Source organism: Haliotis asinina, chromosome 8 (assembly GCF_037392515.1).
Source record: "Haliotis asinina isolate JCU_RB_2024 chromosome 8, JCU_Hal_asi_v2, whole genome shotgun sequence".
NCBI classification, from domain to species: Eukaryota; Metazoa; Mollusca; class Gastropoda; order Lepetellida; family Haliotidae; genus Haliotis; species Haliotis asinina.
In genome coordinates this window covers 48,265,553-48,283,332 of record NC_090287.1, presented here as the reverse complement: position 1 = coordinate 48,283,332, position 17,780 = coordinate 48,265,553, and the positions used below count along the sequence as shown (strand labels likewise).

Sequence of the window (17,780 nt, the reverse complement as noted above, 5' to 3'; positions counted from 1 at the left end):
ATTTTGCAAAACTAACTTTCTGGAATATTTCTCTGTTGTGCAGTAAAACTTAGTTCTCTTTCAAACTGAATTTGGTAACCATTACAGTCCCCTTCACAACTGGACTAATCTCACATGATGATGTAGAAGTGTTCTCAGTTTACCTTTGCTGGTGAGAGTGCTGGTGAGGACTGACATGGGTAAGTTGGCCTTGGTGGTCTTGCGCTGCCCCGGGGGTGTAGAGGGGGTGGCAGACAGAGCTGTGGAGATGATCAGTCCAGCTGCCATCAGGTTCTCCTCCTTCACAGACTGAGGAACACCTTCAAGGTCAAGGTCAAACCATGGTGAATAGAGTCATTCCAAAAGTTACTAATGAAATGCATTTGATATTTAACTCATGTAATTCTGCCAATATTAGGTCTTAAAAATAATCATGATTTCAAGTTCTCAGGCACTGCGCCCCTTTGTTTCATTTGCAATTTCATTTAAAACAATAAATAATTTTATAATAAACATGCCACAACAGGAAAATGCTGCAATACAAACAATTACAAGATCCAAAATAGTGAGCAGATACTTCCCTTTGTATGTGCACTACTTGTGTCATGATAATTCTGGCAGTAGTCTTTAGTTTGTTGAGCTGTGTGATCAATTACAATATAAAATTTTCTTTGAAAATGAAAATTATCATTAGACGTGATGATTTACAAATCTGATGGTACTGGTGTAATGAATGAGAGACTATTTTCTTACACAGAGAGTAAATGTACACAGGATAAGAGCAAGTGACAATCTGTGAATTACAACTGTGTGAAATCTTGGACTTATTGGCAGAAGAGCCCTTGTAGTCCCACATGTCAGGTCCTGTAACTGGATTACCTGAAAGTGGAGCAAGAGCTCCCTCTAGGTTGACATCAAAACCAATGTCTGGAAATACTGGAGGCCATTTAACACAGAAGTCAAACAACAAATAGAAAGAACACAACCCAACTCTTGAGTGCGTGTTCATCTGAAACACCTCACTTTAATATAGAACTGAACATATATAGCTCACCTAAGAAAGCATTGACCATGACAGAGACGCCTCGCATTGCCTTGAAGAAGATGATGGGTAGCTTTAACAGACACTCGTGATGACTAGGATCGATGACTGCCTCACTGGTCAGAGCATACTGCAGGAAGCGCTGTGTTTTGCTGATGGTATCTGGGCGACAAAGGTCCACAGGGTTCTGGATAATGTGGAGGAACCGGAACCAGCTCTGTGTGATGCATTCATTGCTGGTGTCAGGTGGGATCACCTGGCTGTCCTCCTCACCTGAAACATCATCATCAGGTCAGACCCTATCATTCAGGGAACCCTCCCTATTCATCATTAGCTCTGACCCTGTTAATGTGGAAACCTTCCTAACTTTAATATGTGATTGGATTTACTTCAGATAAAACTTTCAGATGCAAGTAAGCTTTGAAACTGTCAAACTAAACTATGTTTTGAGAATTTGGCAAGTCGCAAAAATATTGTGATGTAAAAACGTCTGTTGGTCGCCACTTGAAAAACTATCATGACGCAAAAATTTCATAATTTACAGTATTCTGATCACCTAACAGTATATACATACATTTTAAAAAATAACTCTGAAACTATTGTAAGACAAATATCTTATCATTTATGATATGGTAGGCTTCAGTATACTTTGTACTGTGGACCTTACTTGGGCAACAATATGATAAGACCCATATTTCATTGAAGACGAATCTTTCCTACATTTGTGGGACCTCACCAACAAGCAGCTCAGGGTATTCAGGGCCATACATCATCCGTATGATCCTGGATGTCAAGGCATGGTTGATCTTGTGCCACTGAATCACCAGAGCTTCATGGTGGCGCCAGAACTGACACATGTTGCGGAATGTCTTCCACAGTGATGGGGATGGGAAGCATTTTGAACATGCCAGCATCCAGATCCCGAACAGCACGCTGAGGACTCGTTCACACAGGTGATCTCCGATATCATCTGCAGGCATACAGTGTCTTGATATGTCAATGATGAACTTAACAGACCAACCTTCTACTAACAATACTGAAACAACCCCATCATATATCTCTTCTCCGATTACATAAAAAATTACTTCAGCCCTTTTAGTGAAAGTATCAAACAAACACAGAATTAAATTAGTATTGATGTTAGTGAAAATAATGGAAGTATTTCAAACAAAATGGAATAGCCATGGTCACATTAAGAAAACCATTTTAAACTTCATAAAAATTCCAGATTAAAACCCTTCAGAAGGTTAATACTGCATAAATGTGTTATTGTTAAGGTGTTGTGTGCTTGACATCCCATGGCTGTGAAGTGGAACTATCGTGAGTCTGTGATGGTGGTGAGAGTGGGCGTGCATACATGATTTCTGACATCAGACTCCACTACTACCATGGACTTCAAGGAGAAACTTTGTTTCCAGGATGTTTATTCATGTCTGGATTAAAACCCTGGTGTTCAAGCTGAAGCTGTACCCACTACCACAGACCTTTGAAAAATGGTAGATTCGAGTTAGAAAGTTGGCTGATTGTGCTTCCTTTTCTGTGAATTTATCTCTGTAAATATATCTACAGATAGATTATAATTCATTTGTCTCTAAATAGAAACAATGAACTGCCAAGTATCTTCAGCTATTCCTGATTTTCAGTTATTTCTTTGCAGACATTTGTGCTGTAACTCACTTGTAGATTTGGTGGAAGTAAACACTGTCCTCAGAATGATGATTTTACATCACAATTTCATTATCCAAGACTATTTTCCTGCAGCACTGCTGTATTTTGTATTACAGTGATATGCTATCTCAACAGTTATGGCCTTGACCTATCACAAATCTACCAGTACTTTCATGTTATGAAAATGGTCTACATATGGAATACTTGATTATGACAATCAGGGTAGGTGACTGCAAGTGTGGCCCACAAGCTGGCTTAAGGCTTCAATATAGAGTGAGTGAGTGAGTTTAGTTTTATGCCACACTCAGTGAGTGAGTGAATGAGTTTAGTTTTAAAGTCATGTGGCGGCTGATTGTAAATAATCGAGTCTGGACGAGACAATCCAGTGACCAACAACATGAGCATCAATCTGCGCAATTGGGAACCGATGACATGTGTCAACCAAGTCATCGAGTCTGACCACCTGATCCCATTAGTTGCCTCTTACAATAAGCATTGTTGCCTTTTATGGCAAGCATGGGTTGTTGAAGGCCTATTCTACCCTGGGACCTTCAGGGGTCGCTTCAATATAGAACACCAGACATCTTGAGCAGTAGGTATGCTATAGGTTAGCATGGACACAAATTTTGCTGTTTGACGACTTCTGAGTTCACAGTAGCATTACATAGGGGTAGTGGCCAAGGTCACTGTATGAGACTTAATTCATTAACTGTGAGAGCTGGGAGCTTGGTCAAGGTTTTACCAGTGCAGATTAGTTGCACTACTGAAATGACTTACTGTGTGCATGAATTGTACAAAGATACTCTGACAGATTCATTTCATTGAATTCATTCACCATAATCTGGAAAATCGTGCTTACTTGCTTATGAATTTCACCTTCCTACCTAATCTGTATCTTAGTCTGAGAACTTTATGAGTCCCCCACATGCACCTTACTGGCCAAACCCTTTGTACACCAAAAGGTGGAGCATTAAAACTTATCATAATAGAATGGAACTATAAAACTCAGTCGAGGAAGGCTAGCATCAACCATGTGGGTGTATTTGACCCTGTCTCCAGCATTGCTGCCTAGTTGACTGAATAACGTGGAAACATATTCCTGTTTTCTCCATGCCAGGATCCAGTGTGTCCCATCAGCAATACTCCTCCAACAGCCCCGCTCGTCCAAATGTTCATGTCACTGGGTTTATAATTTTAGTATATAAATTATATACAAAGACTGAAAAAGGATACAAGTTTAATTCTTGTTTGTCAACAACACACAAACACAGGAAGCTGAATATGACCAGCAATGTTCTACTCTATGCCACTGTGTTTACAGTAATGCAACAAAATACAAAACCAATAAATACTGACTACACTAACAAATCATATATTTTACTTCACTAATGACCAACAAATACCACACAATCATGCCAGCAAAGATCTTGCGTAACTTGTTTAACTGAAGCTTCTCACATGATCAAGCTAGATCAAGGCTCATTCTGCATCACATGTAGGATTAGAGCAATACTTCAATAACGCATTTAGGATTAGAGCAATACCTCAATAACACATTTAGGATTGGAGCAATACCTCAATAACACATTTAGGATTGGAGCAATACCTCAATAACACATTTAGGATTAGAGCAATACCTCAATAGCACATTTAGGATTGGAGCAATACCTCAATAGCACATTTAGGATTGGAGCAATACCTCAATAACACATTTAGGAAGAGCAATACCTCAATAACACATTTAGGATTAGAGCAATACCTCAATAGCACATTTAGGATTGGAGCAATACCTCAATAGCACATTTAGGATTGGAGCAATACCTCAATAACACATTTAGGATTAGAGCAATACCTCAATAACACATTTAGGATTAGAGCAATACCTCAATAGCACATTTAGGATTGGAGCAATACCTCAATAGCACATTTAGGATTAGAGCAATACCTCAATAGCACATTCAGGATTAGAGCAATACCTCAATAACACATTTAGGATTGGAGCAATACCTCAATAGCACATTTAGGATTGGCGCAATACCTCAATAGCACATTTAGGATTGGAGCAATACCTCAATAACACATTTAGGATTAGAGCAATAAGTCAATAACACATTTAGGATTGGAGCAATACCTCAATAGCACATTTAGGATTGGAGCAATACCTCAATAACACATTTAGGATTGCAGCAATACCTCAATAGCACATTTAGGATTAGAGCAATACCTCAATAGCACATTTAGGATTGGAGCAATACCTCAATAACTCATTTAGGATTAGAGCAATACCTCAATAGCACATTTAGGATTGGAGCAATACCTCAATAGCACATTTAGGATTGGAGCAATACCTCAATAACACATTTAGGATTAGAGCAATACCTCAATAGCACATTTAGGATTGGAGCAATACCTCAATAACACATTTAGGATTAGAGCAATACCTCAATAACACATTTAGGATTAGAGCAATACCTCAATAGCACATTTAGGATTGGAGCAATACCTCAATAGCACATTTAGGATTGGAGCAATACCTCAATAACACATTTAGGAAGAGCAATACCTCAATAACACATTTAGGATTAGAGCAATACCTCAATAGCACATTTAGGATTGGAGCAATACCTCAATAGCACATTTAGGATTGGAGCAATACCTCAATAACACATTTAGGATTAGAGCAATACCTCAATAACACATTTAGGATTAGAGCAATACCTCAATAACACATTTAGGATTGGAGCAATACCTCAATAACACATTTAGGATTAGAGCAATACCTCAATAACACATTTAGGATTAGAGCAATACCTCAATAGCACATTTAGGATTGGAGCAATACCTCAATAGCACATTTAGGATTGGAGCAATACCTCAATAACACATTTAGGAAGAGCAATACCTCAATAACACATTTAGGATTAGAGCAATACCTCAATAGCACATTTAGGATTGGAGCAATACCTCAATAGCACATTTAGGATTGGAGCAATACCTCAATAACACATTTAGGATTAGAGCAATACCTCAATAACACATTTAGGATTAGAGCAATACCTCAATAGCACATTTAGGATTGGAGCAATACCTCAATAGCACATTTAGGATTAGAGCAATACCTCAATAGCACATTCAGGATTAGAGCAATACCTCAATAACACATTTAGGATTGGAGCAATACCTCAATAGCACATTTAGGATTGGCGCAATACCTCAATAGCACATTTAGGATTGGAGCAATACCTCAATAACACATTTAGGATTAGAGCAATAAGTCAATAACACATTTAGGATTGGAGCAATACCTCAATAGCACATTTAGGATTGGAGCAATACCTCAATAACACATTTAGGATTGCAGCAATACCTCAATAGCACATTTAGGATTAGAGCAATACCTCAATAGCACATTTAGGATTGGAGCAATACCTCAATAACTCATTTAGGATTAGAGCAATACCTCAATAGCACATTTAGGATTGGAGCAATACCTCAATAGCACATTTAGGATTGGAGCAATACCTCAATAACACATTTAGGATTAGAGCAATACCTCAATAGCACATTTAGGATTGGAGCAATACCTCAATAACACATTTAGGATTAGAGCAATACCTCAATAACACATTTAGGATTAGAGCAATACCTCAATAGCACATTTAGGATTGGAGCAATACCTCAATAGCACATTTAGGATTAGAGCAATACCTCAATAACACATTTAGGATTAGAGCAATACCTCAATAGCACATTTAGGATTGGCGCAATACCTCAATAGCACATTTAGGATTGGAGCAATACCTCAATAACACATTTAGGATTGGAGCAATACCTCAATAACACATTTAGGATTGGAGCAATACCTCAATAGCACATTTAGGATTGGAGCAATACCTCAATAACACATTTAGGATTAGAGCAATAAGTCAATAACACATTTAGGATTGGAGCAATACCTCAATAACACATTTAGGATTAGAGCAATACCTCAATAACACATTTAGGATTGGAGCAATACCTCAATAACACATTTAGGATTAGAGCAATACCTCAATAACACATTTAGATTTAGAGCAATACCTCAATGACACATTTAGGATTAGAGCAATACCTCAATAGCACATTTAGGATTAGAGCAATACCTCAATAACACATTTAGGATTGGAGCAATACCTCAATAACACATTTAGGATTAGAGCAATACCTCAATAACACAAAGTAACGAACATCTTCGCTTTGAAAAACAAGAGTCATCAGAATATGACATATCCCCTTGGCCCCTCCCCATTATTTGAAAGCACATATAATGTGACAGTTACTTCAGTTTTTTATGCTAAGTCGTTTCCATGGAAATCATGAAAAATATAAATGCCATGTATCTGTAAACAGCAAAAAGGCACCACTTCAAGATCAGTTACATATATCTGACAAGATCTGTTGAAAGATATCAAATGGTTTTCAAGTTGTGCTCCAGAAACAAAGCCCATCCTTCCCTTTAGAGACTAAGTCCAAATCATTTCCATGGAAACCCAGAAAATTATAAATCACCAAAATATGTAAATAGCAAAAGGCACCATTTTGGGGTCTGCCACACATATGTACCTAGTTTTGCTGACAGATATTAAGAAGTTTTCGAGTTGTGGTCTGGAAACAAAGCCCATCCCTCCATTTTGAGACTAAGTACAAAGAGTTTCCACGGAAACTCAGAAAATGATAAAGCATAAAAACCTGTAAATAGCAAAAGGCTCCACTTTAGGTTCTGATTGATATACCTACCACATTTTGCAGAAAAATATTGAATGTTTTTTTATTTACACTCTGGAAATGAAGCCCACCCCTCCCATTAGACTAAGAACAAAACGTTAGAAATCAAAAAGAATAAAAATGCAAAAAATCTGTAAATAGCAAAAGGCACATCCTTAGGTTCATTTGTTATATCTACCAATTTTGGTCTAAAAAATATTGAACTTTTTAGAGCTATGCTCCAGAAACAAAATGGTGACGGACTGACAGACAGACGAGGCACTGACTATATCTCCCGCATTACATGCTGAGGGGATAAAAATCCATAAAATAATAATTACCAGAGATGAAATGATGTTTTCTGGTTATGCTAATCTATTGGACATTTCATTTCACATCACATACCGGCTTGGTTCAAACCACTGGTTCATGTTTACATATACATTTTTGGGGGTAAAAATACTGAAAGCAATCTTAGGCTGAAACGATATAAACACAAGATACATGGATACTGACCACAGCTTTTCAAAAATAACACTACTTAATTACCTCAGCACCACTGTGAAACATTGAGGATAACTAGCACAAAACCATCATAAATGCCAACATTGATATTGTATAACTCCGGCCCAAAAACGTTTTATCGTAACTCCCCAAACTAACGTTTGGAAATGTTGTTGCCACAAGCTCTACAGCAATCATGATTTCAGTATTTTAACAACTGAGATGTTGTAGTGTTCTAACTGTAGTAACTGCTAATATCAATCACAGATTTACACTAGTACAGCAACGCCCCTTATTGTTACAACACCCCATAAGTCACAACAATGATTTCTGCAGCTCCCATACTTTTAAGCTCACAATATCCAACCAATACAAGAGTTGTCACTTCCTTCCTGCACAACAGTCATAGCTACGATGGCTTTGTGTAGGAGAGCCCTGCAAGGTTACACGACATGCTTCATTCCACAAACACAATTACCATATTCTCCATATTAAGCATCCCACAAAACTAAGCACTCCTGGAAATATTCATTGTTAGTGCTCCTTTATAACTGAAAATTTATATGACAATCAATGTTTTTTTGTGCATATTACATTGAATATTTTTTTTCTCAAAGGCAGGAGCATTATTATTAAATATCATAAAAGAGTATCAGCTTCTTGGATGTTTAAATTACTAGTAAGTTTGTCCCCACCATTCCTTTTCAGAAGGCTTGTTATTAAAGCGTCCATTATGTAAATGTTTTAAGCATTCAGGGAGCTTATTAAAGTGAATATGGTACTTCTACTTTGCCTGGCCCAAATGCTGGAAGAGATTGTTTCTTTTCTTATTCATGGCATAGATAATCATTTCTAGTTAGTATAACAATAGGTTATGATTAATATCTGATATTTGCTCATAAGCACAATGTACACTAAACACCATCTGCTTTCCCAGACTTGTTGAAGTGTGTGCCACACTATATTTGTATCAACAACTTTGTAATATGTATGTGTAACAAAAACTAAATATTTTTGAATCACAATGTCATGAGTGTTTCCAGACACCATCTTGTCTCTTGCTTCAAGGATTCAAAGCATGAATGCATGGTGACACACAATCCCCGTGAGTTACTGCAGGCAGCAATGCTGTAGATATCTGCTGCAACCCCTCATACAGTCCCCACTTCAGAAACACCAAACACACCATCACCTGCCTGGGCATGCATGCACGGCTGTATTAGGTGGATGTAGTACAGGATCTTATACACCAGTAGAATACAAAGAGAGGAAGTTGTGTTCTGGAAAATGCTAGTGCATGTGAGCTTGATTGAACAGTACTGGCTGTATCTTGTGTCAAGTTGGGTAATAGTCTGTGGTGAGGCACGTCTCAGTAATTGTTACGTCTATGAGACTGGAGTCTGGAGACCAAAGATCATAATTATTTTTACCAGTTAATAAAAAACACTATAACCTAACATGACTATGAACAGTTAGTACTGGACATTAAAAAAATATAAAAAAAATAGAAGAAATATTTCAAAATTTCTACTGTTATCTTGAGCAGAGGAAAAAAAGACAGCAGAAAATATTTAAGCAGTAATTAAACATTTTCAGATATTAATTTCATAACACTGTACTAAAGTATACAACATCCATGACTGGATGCAAAACATTTCAGTCTGAAGCAGTTATAAGGAAAATACAAGCATTTGAAATGAGGCAAAGTAGAAGCATTTAAAGAAAAAATATAGCGAGTACATAGTGCACTGAAAGCTGGTAGCACAACATAGCTTGAAGATGAGGTGAAGATCAAAATGATAAGGCAAAGATCTGTACCAACCGATCTGCACTTACATGAACTAAGTCCTGTGTCGTCTGCTCGAAGGAAACAAAATGCCATGCAGTTACCAAGATTAGTAAAACGCAACAGGAACAGTGAAAAGGAGTTGTGGTTTTCTTAAACCATGGTCTTGAAAATTCAGCCATGCTGGGTGGAAAATAGTTTGAGTAAGAGTGAGTTTCAATTTGAAGATAGCGTGTAAGTCTAACAACATACATATACTTCACATAAAATGGAATGCTTGTTTAACATTAGCATCTGCAGCTGGGATGAACTGAGGAACTGATTTGAAATCATGAAAATACATACATATGTTACACAGCCATACTGTTTGTTGGAGGTTAGGAATAATATAGGCTGACACACCACATTTAAGTTGTACTCACTCGTACAATATCTGTCATCTTTAAATAAGGAAATGTTGGAATGAAATCACAAACAAAACTGTTTCAGTGAGTATATTCAAGTAGGCCAGACCATCATTCTTCCTTTGTTTCACTGATTAAAAACAAACTTATTCTGAACAAACCTTTAGTTTGCAATTTTGTTTTGGGGTAATACATGTAAAGTATATCATCAAAAAGAAAATTGAACTCAATTTAACAAAACAAGATTAACTCTGAGTCTTGGTGTACTATTAGGAAACTGTGTGAAACAAGAAACCTTGTGGCCTGGTCTTGTCAACACAACCCTACATCTGATATGTCCATGGTTCATCACACAGTATAACAGCAACAAGGCATGCGAAGTTGTAGTATTTCATGTCTGTATATCTCATACAGTCTCAACACCACAGGCATCCACATGCAATGTTTAGTTGTATAGTTAAAGAAAAGGGAAAACTTGCACTCAACACAACCATATTGTTAATGTAAATGATAACAAAATGCCAGATTTCTAATCAGGATAATAAATGTACATGATGTAGATACTCAGTCACTCGAAGTAGAGGACTCCTACATTACACAGTGCATGCTTTTCCATAGTTTTGACTACAAACCAATTTCTATTATGATGGTACAACAGAATTGCTCTTTTATAGGAAGCGGTTCCATCAAATTTAAGTCAGTTTTTAGTGATTCACCAGACTTGCAAATATTAACCCACAACCACCATTCTCACTCAAGGTGATGTAAGAACATTGAGTATATATACTCATGAGGTAATGGCTGATACTTTCAGTCTCAATCATCTCTTATTTCCATACATTTCCAGCTTACTTTAAGGTGTTACATAACTGATGTTACTACTGATATAACCTAAACTTGGTATATAACTGATGTTACTACTGATAAAACCTAAACTTGGTAAATAACTGATGTTACTATTGATATAACCTAAACTTGGTATATAACTGATGTTACTAGTGATAAAACCTAAACATGGTATATAACTGATGTTACTACTGATAAAACCTAAACTTGGTATATAAATGTTACTACTGATATAACCTAAACATGGCATATAACTGATGTTACTACTGATATAACCTAATCTTGGTATATAACTGATGTTACTATTGATATAACCTAAACTTGGTATATAACTGATGTTACTATTGATATAACCTACACTTGGTATATAAATGATGTTCCTACTGATATAAAATAAACATGGTATATAACTGATGTTACTATTGATATAACCGAAACTTGGTATATAACTGATTTTACTACCGATATAACCTAAACTTGGTATATATCTGATGTTGCTACCTAAACATGGCATATAACTGACGTTACTGCTGACATAACCTTACATTGGTATATAACTCTTGCTACTACTGATATAACCTAAAGCTAGTATATAACTCAGGTACTATGAGTATTATCTAAAGTTACTACATAACTGATGTTACTAGGGATATAACATGAAGATGCTATATAATTCACGTTACTAACTAATATTATCTGCAATAGCTACATAACTGATGTTACTACTGATATAACCTTAAGTTGGTATATAACTGATGGTACTACCAATATAACCCAAAGTTGGTATAAAACTCATGTAACTACTGATAAAATTTAAAGGTCACATGCAACGTAAAACACAACTTTGCAGATTCTGGTACCTTTCGGTATGCACTTACCGAAACAAATCATAAAAAATGCCAATTCAACCTAGAAAGTTGAAAAAAAAACGCGATGAAAAAAAAGCCCGCGAAATCGGAGTTCAAACGTTTCACTAAATTCCCCCCAGCGCTGGGGGGAAAACTGGTTTCAACGGCTGTGCTGCGCTGCGTCCATAACGCATGCGCAGTGAATAGGTTCGCGGAGCTTGAAACAGTATGCATGCCCAGCGTCTGAGGTCGTGAGCAGTAGTCTAATCTTGGTTGTGTACACAAACAAGTAAATGATCTACTCGTTACGTAAAAACAACTTGTTGATTGTGGTAAGCAGTCTCTGTCACAGAGAAAGCTCAGTGTCTGGTTTATTCACACCTGTATGTCTGCCTGCCTGTCTGCTAAAGACAACATGCAGTACACAGCTTCAATCATTGACCACGTGTAATTTGAACTTAACACCTATCAGAGTATACGACATAAAGAAAATAAGTTGATTTATGACTCGTGCACCCGAGTCCCGTCTCTGCCACATTATGTAATTAGGCACGTGTGATACACATGACATGTTTTTATGTCTGTGGGTTGCAAACAAACTACATTCACTTTTTTCGGATGACTGGATCTGACAGAAACTGGTGCAAACTCTTGTCAGTTTCAAGTCCTGCCTTGTACTTGGACGAATGACAGATTCCAGCCACGCAGTAGTTTACCATCTCTACTGATGTGATTTTTGATTGGATCGAGCGCAAATTCGGAGAACATGTATTTTCAAAACCCAACGTCTCTATATACATTCTTTATGGATAACGACTTGTTTTAGTGTGTATGATTTTGTTTGACAACAGTATATGAATCCATACTGAAACGACGCATCAAATACACAAAAAGAAGTTGTTATCCATAAAGAATCTTACTTTCTTGTGACTCGCTATCCTTCTAAAATGCCCATCGAACAGATCATCTGTCTGTACACACAATGAACCCTCAGCAGATCAGCAAATGAAACAGCCAATCAGAATCTGTTACACTTGAGTGCACATCCAGGTGCTAAGACTGCGTTCGGTCTCCCGAAGGCTTTGTTTCGGGGGAAGTAAGCCCAAGTACAAAAAATTGCACTTTTGAATCGCGATTGTACGCTTATAATTTTTTTTTTTTTTTTAAAGCAGCAATGTATATTATATGTCATGAATAAGTGATAAATGTGTTTTAATTATGTTTGATTTTTTGGTTGCATGTGACCTTTAAGCTGGTATATAACTGATGTTACTACTGATATAACCTAAACTTGGTATATAACTGATGTCACTACTGATATAACCTTGGTATACAACTCATCTTATAACCCATATAACCTAAACTTTGTATATAACACATGTCATTATTGATATAACCTCAGCTTGCTATATAACATGCTGACATTGTATCGACTCATTACATAACTGATATCTCTACTAACATGTATGTGATATGATAGCAGTGTGTGATGGGCTGTCCTACCTTTCTCTGTGGGAGGAGACAACAGGCTGTCATTGGCGGCCAGCAAGAACTTCAGCAAGGCCTCCCAGGTGGCACGGGTCAAGATATTAGACTCTTTGGCTACGCCCTCGATTGCCCTGAGGACCCGGTGACAGAGCAGGGCCTGTCTCTTGACTAAGTCCACACCTGAGGAACAGTCATTGGAGAGAGCTGATAGTGTGTGAGTTAGTGGAACAGTGTATCCATGACAGTTTCTGTCATGAAACTACATCATGGCAGCCTGGACAAAACTGACCAGTCAATGGTTAATGGAATGTTCCTAACCACCAGGGAATGTTGCTATACCATCCTCCAGGTTCTAGAGGCCTAGCATCCTCCAGGTTCTGGGGGCCTAGCATCACCACCCTTGTGCCCTTGCATAGCATTACAAAACATCTGTTCAGCAGTAGATCTGCGTTGCTTGATCGGTATTCTAGAAGTTGTCCGGTAAAAAATGAAACAAACAATTTTATGGACTACACTTAACATACAGCTAAGGGACAAAGACAGACCAGAGATTCAGAACCTGGGGAAATTCAGACTTGCTTCATTTACAGCTTAAGCATTGCAAGGAGGGCTAGACAGTTGGAAAAATAATATGGTTCAGGGACTGTGATCAGACTATATTACAGTCAATATTGCTTTAGGCTTTTCACGGAATGTTTTTATCTGTTATCACTTTTCTGGTCAGTAAACATCCTATTCCATTTGCACCCCTTCACGTGGATGTATCAGGCCTATTCTCACTAGGTAATGATGGAAACACCCTTTCTCCCTCCTAGCTTCCTTGACCTACCAGCTGCTGGCCGTGGTTTGAACAGATTCAACAGATGGTGCAGCATGTCCTGTGCATAGGGGTTGGGGTCGTCAACGATGGGGCGTGGCACACAGGGCCTGGGGACAATCAATGCAGTCAGCCACTCACAATACACCTTCACACAGTCATTGATGGTATCATGTTCATTTAGAGGTAGACCCAATCCATAGCACAGCACCTGAAACATAATATCACAAACAGCAAATATCATTTAGATTCACTGGTCTTTTTTCGTTCTCAAATTCTGAGATATACAAAATACTAAATACAGACAAGAAGAAGACAAAGTCATCAATATCCCCCACAATGGCAAAATATGCCTCATGAATATGTCTACAAGTTATATTTATGACAAATGTTTTGGTGAGTATATAGACAAGAGTCATCAGAAGAAGACATATCCCCCCGGCTTCCACATGTTTGAAAGGACAAATCATGTGAGAGTTACTTGATGTTTTCTTAGATTAAGTTTGAATCGTTTCCATGGAAGTCATGAAAAATATAAATGCCATATATCTGTAAACAGCAAAAGGCACCACTTCAAGATCTGTCTCATATATCTGCCAAGATCTGTTGAAAGATATGAAATGATCTGCGATTTCTGCTCTGGAAATGAAGCCCATCTCTCCACTTTGAGACTAAGTCTGACACATTTCCATGGAAAGCGAGAAAATAATATATCACAAAAACCTGAAAGTACCAAAAGGCATCACTTCAGGTTCTGGCTCATGTATGTAACAAGTTTTGCGGATAAATATTGATAGGTTTTTGAGTTGTGCTCCGGAAACAAAGTCCATCCTTCCATTTTGAGATTGAGTCCAAAACGTTTCCATGGAAACTGAGAAAACAATAAATCACAAAAACCTGTAAATAGCAAAAGGCACCACTTCAGGTTCTGATTGATATATCTACAAAGTTTTGCAGAAAAATACTGAATGGTTTTCGAGTTCTGCTCCGGAAACGAAGCCCATCCCACCATTAGACTAACACCACAAAATGTTCCATGGAAAAACAAAACTCTGTAAGTAGCAAAAGGCACAACTATAGCTTGAAATTATTATATCTAGTTTGGTCTAAAAATATTGAATGGTTTCTGAGTTACGCTCCAGAAACAAAATGATTACGGACGGACAAACAGAAGAGGCATCGACTATATCCCCCTGGATTACATGCCGGGGGGATAATAATAACTTTCAAAATGTATCCACATGTGACCATAAACTAATTAGAATTTTAAGACAAAATATAAAGACGTACACACTAACTTTGTTATTTTTCAGTCCTAACATTTTTTTACCACTGGCAGATGACAAGATCACAGTGTTTCATTTGTTTTCATAATAATGAAGTAAAAATGACTTTGTTGATCAGTCTATACTTAAACTATCAATAACTGTGCATACGGGTGGCACAGCAGAGGTAACAAACCAGTCACGAATTCTGGGATATCATCTGAGTACTCACGGGAGAAAAACAATAACAAAAGGAACAACTAGTCCACAGAAATTTCTCTGTACTAGTGCTTTTGAAACTACTAGGCTACACCAACACACCTGTACAAGATGGAGGATATTACTATTTCTGCATATTTCTGTGCCAGAGATGGCTTTTTTCCCTGTTTGCTGAGACTGGATATACACCAATTACATTTGATCAAATATTGAAGAATATCATACAAGCTTTCACACTGGTACATTGTTTTGTAAATCCAATAAAGATAGAAACTTCTGGCAAATGAAAATACATGGGTAAAAGATATAAATAATGCTTGCATAGTTAACTTTTAGGATGTGTGAATCCATAAAAAAAAGCTAATAGAAGCAGGGACTGGCTAAATCACTGGGGTCACCTGACAAATCGTGGGGTGGCAGGGTCTACATGCCAACCTGTGTCCTTTTGCTTGTCAAAAGTTGCGACTGAAAACCACATTATTCGGGAGTGCCCGCTCACTAGAGTTTGTGCTGTGTAAGCCAAGGGGTAGTTTCAAGTGACCCATCACAAGTGTGGAGTTTGCATATTGGGAGTTAGTGCTTCTCCTGGCCTCCTTGTTTTCATCCTCGATATCTCCAGGGTATATGTTCCGAAAAGTCTCCACTATACCCTGGACGCATCTACGGGTCGGCCCGATAATTTTATTACCTCCCTTTGCTGGCTCCGCCTTCTCACAGTAGCCAATCAGAATGGTCGTCATTATAACCGAACTTGCCAGTGTCAACAAAGGTAGCAGTTGCAACAGTGAAGGTTTGCTCGCCGTGCGACTCACAATTGGGGAAATCATACAGGCAACTTTATAGGTCCGAAACCTTTTTAAAAACATATGCAAGAAATCCATCTACCTCTTTCAGAGAATCTACGCATGGTTTGTTTGCCAAGTTTAATCGGTTAGAGAATTTAAAAAGCGAAAGTGAGTTGTGATTGGTTCGCTCAACTTCCCAGCGTAGACGCCTGATTGGATAAAGAGCCAGCCAAGGGAGGTAATAAATTTATCGGGCTGAGCCGTAGATGCATCCAGGGTATAGTGGAGACTTTTCGGAACGTATACCCTGGAGATATCGAGGATGCCTTGTTTTATGCATACAGACTTTGGCAGTGTTAGGGTAATCTGCGGCCCTCCTGCCAACTGTGGCATAATGCATAATGTGAGATGGGATCAGTCTAAAAATTTGGAAATTTTAACCATAAATTGTATGTTTAAATACTTATCCTATCCCACGCAATGAATGCCCACTCAACCTGCTCAACATCACAGATTACGGGATGCTCCAAGATGAGAATGACAGGCACGGAGTGTCACGTGATCAGCTGGGTAAGTTGCACATGCTTAATGATGATTGACAGGTGCCGATATCAGAGTAGGGGCAGAAGTTGGATGGTCAGAGGCCAGCAAGATTTTCATTCAACTAAACTCAAAGCACGTTCCACAAATGGTCGTAGAGGAAGAGAGAGCTGCATAATGTGAGATAGGATAAGTTTAAAAATTGGGTGATTTTGAAATAAAGAAAAAAAAAACTTCAAACATTCTTCAACATTAGGGCAATTTGAAAAAAACCCATTTAGCTCATATCTTCAATAATTCCAAATAGTGTATCATTTTTTCCTCAAAAACTCAGTTCCACAGGAGATATCGTTTGTGTGAGCTAGATCAGATGATATTTCCTAGGAGATATCGTTTTGGTGGTAGATTTTGTACAATGCCCTGACAATGCTATGACATTATGAGGCTGTTGAAGTCACAATGCTATGATATGGCAGCACTGCAACGGTAGTACAGTGTTGAATGACATACTTGTTGATAAAGTTAAAACTATCCCCTGCAAGCCTTGGATATTTGTGACCTTATCAACTCATGTTGATAAAATTAGACACTTGGGTGAGATTCTCTATGTACTTGGATTTGATTAATGGACTACTTGTCAAAATGTTTGTAACTTTTTTCAGTGTTCAAAAGATATCTCCCTCACATGGACCAGGAGAGACACACAGATATGGAGAGAAACATATGTACACAACTGCATATATATTTCACAAATGACTCCACAGGGTAACATGCTGAAGACAATTACTTAAAAGCAATTTAACAGCTGCAAGCAGATTTTGCCTTTGCATATAATGGAATGGGTAG

At 37.8% G+C, this 17,780-nt stretch overlaps 1 protein-coding gene across 5 annotated transcripts in view; it reads right to left on the bottom strand.

Moving 5' to 3' along the window:
• The window catches only part of LOC137294654 (ral GTPase-activating protein subunit beta-like), a 374,261-nt gene that overhangs the window by 338,673 nt on the left and 17,808 nt on the right, over positions 1 to 17,780 (bottom strand). For 3 of the 5 annotated variants that reach the window (XM_067825718.1, XM_067825717.1, XM_067825720.1), the window contains exons 3-8: positions 14,138 to 14,336; positions 13,324 to 13,488; positions 9,773 to 9,793; positions 1,758 to 1,991; positions 1,034 to 1,294; positions 144 to 299 (exon numbers count right to left, since the gene is read on the bottom strand). In XM_067825718.1, the coding sequence (XP_067681819.1) occupies positions 144 to 299; positions 1,034 to 1,294; positions 1,758 to 1,991; positions 9,773 to 9,793; positions 13,324 to 13,488; positions 14,138 to 14,336 (1,036 nt within the window). The remainder of the gene's footprint in view (positions 1 to 143; positions 300 to 1,033; positions 1,295 to 1,757; positions 1,992 to 9,772; positions 9,794 to 13,323; positions 13,489 to 14,137; positions 14,337 to 17,780) is intronic. The other 2 variants (XM_067825719.1, XM_067825721.1) reach the window with 1 other exon arrangement.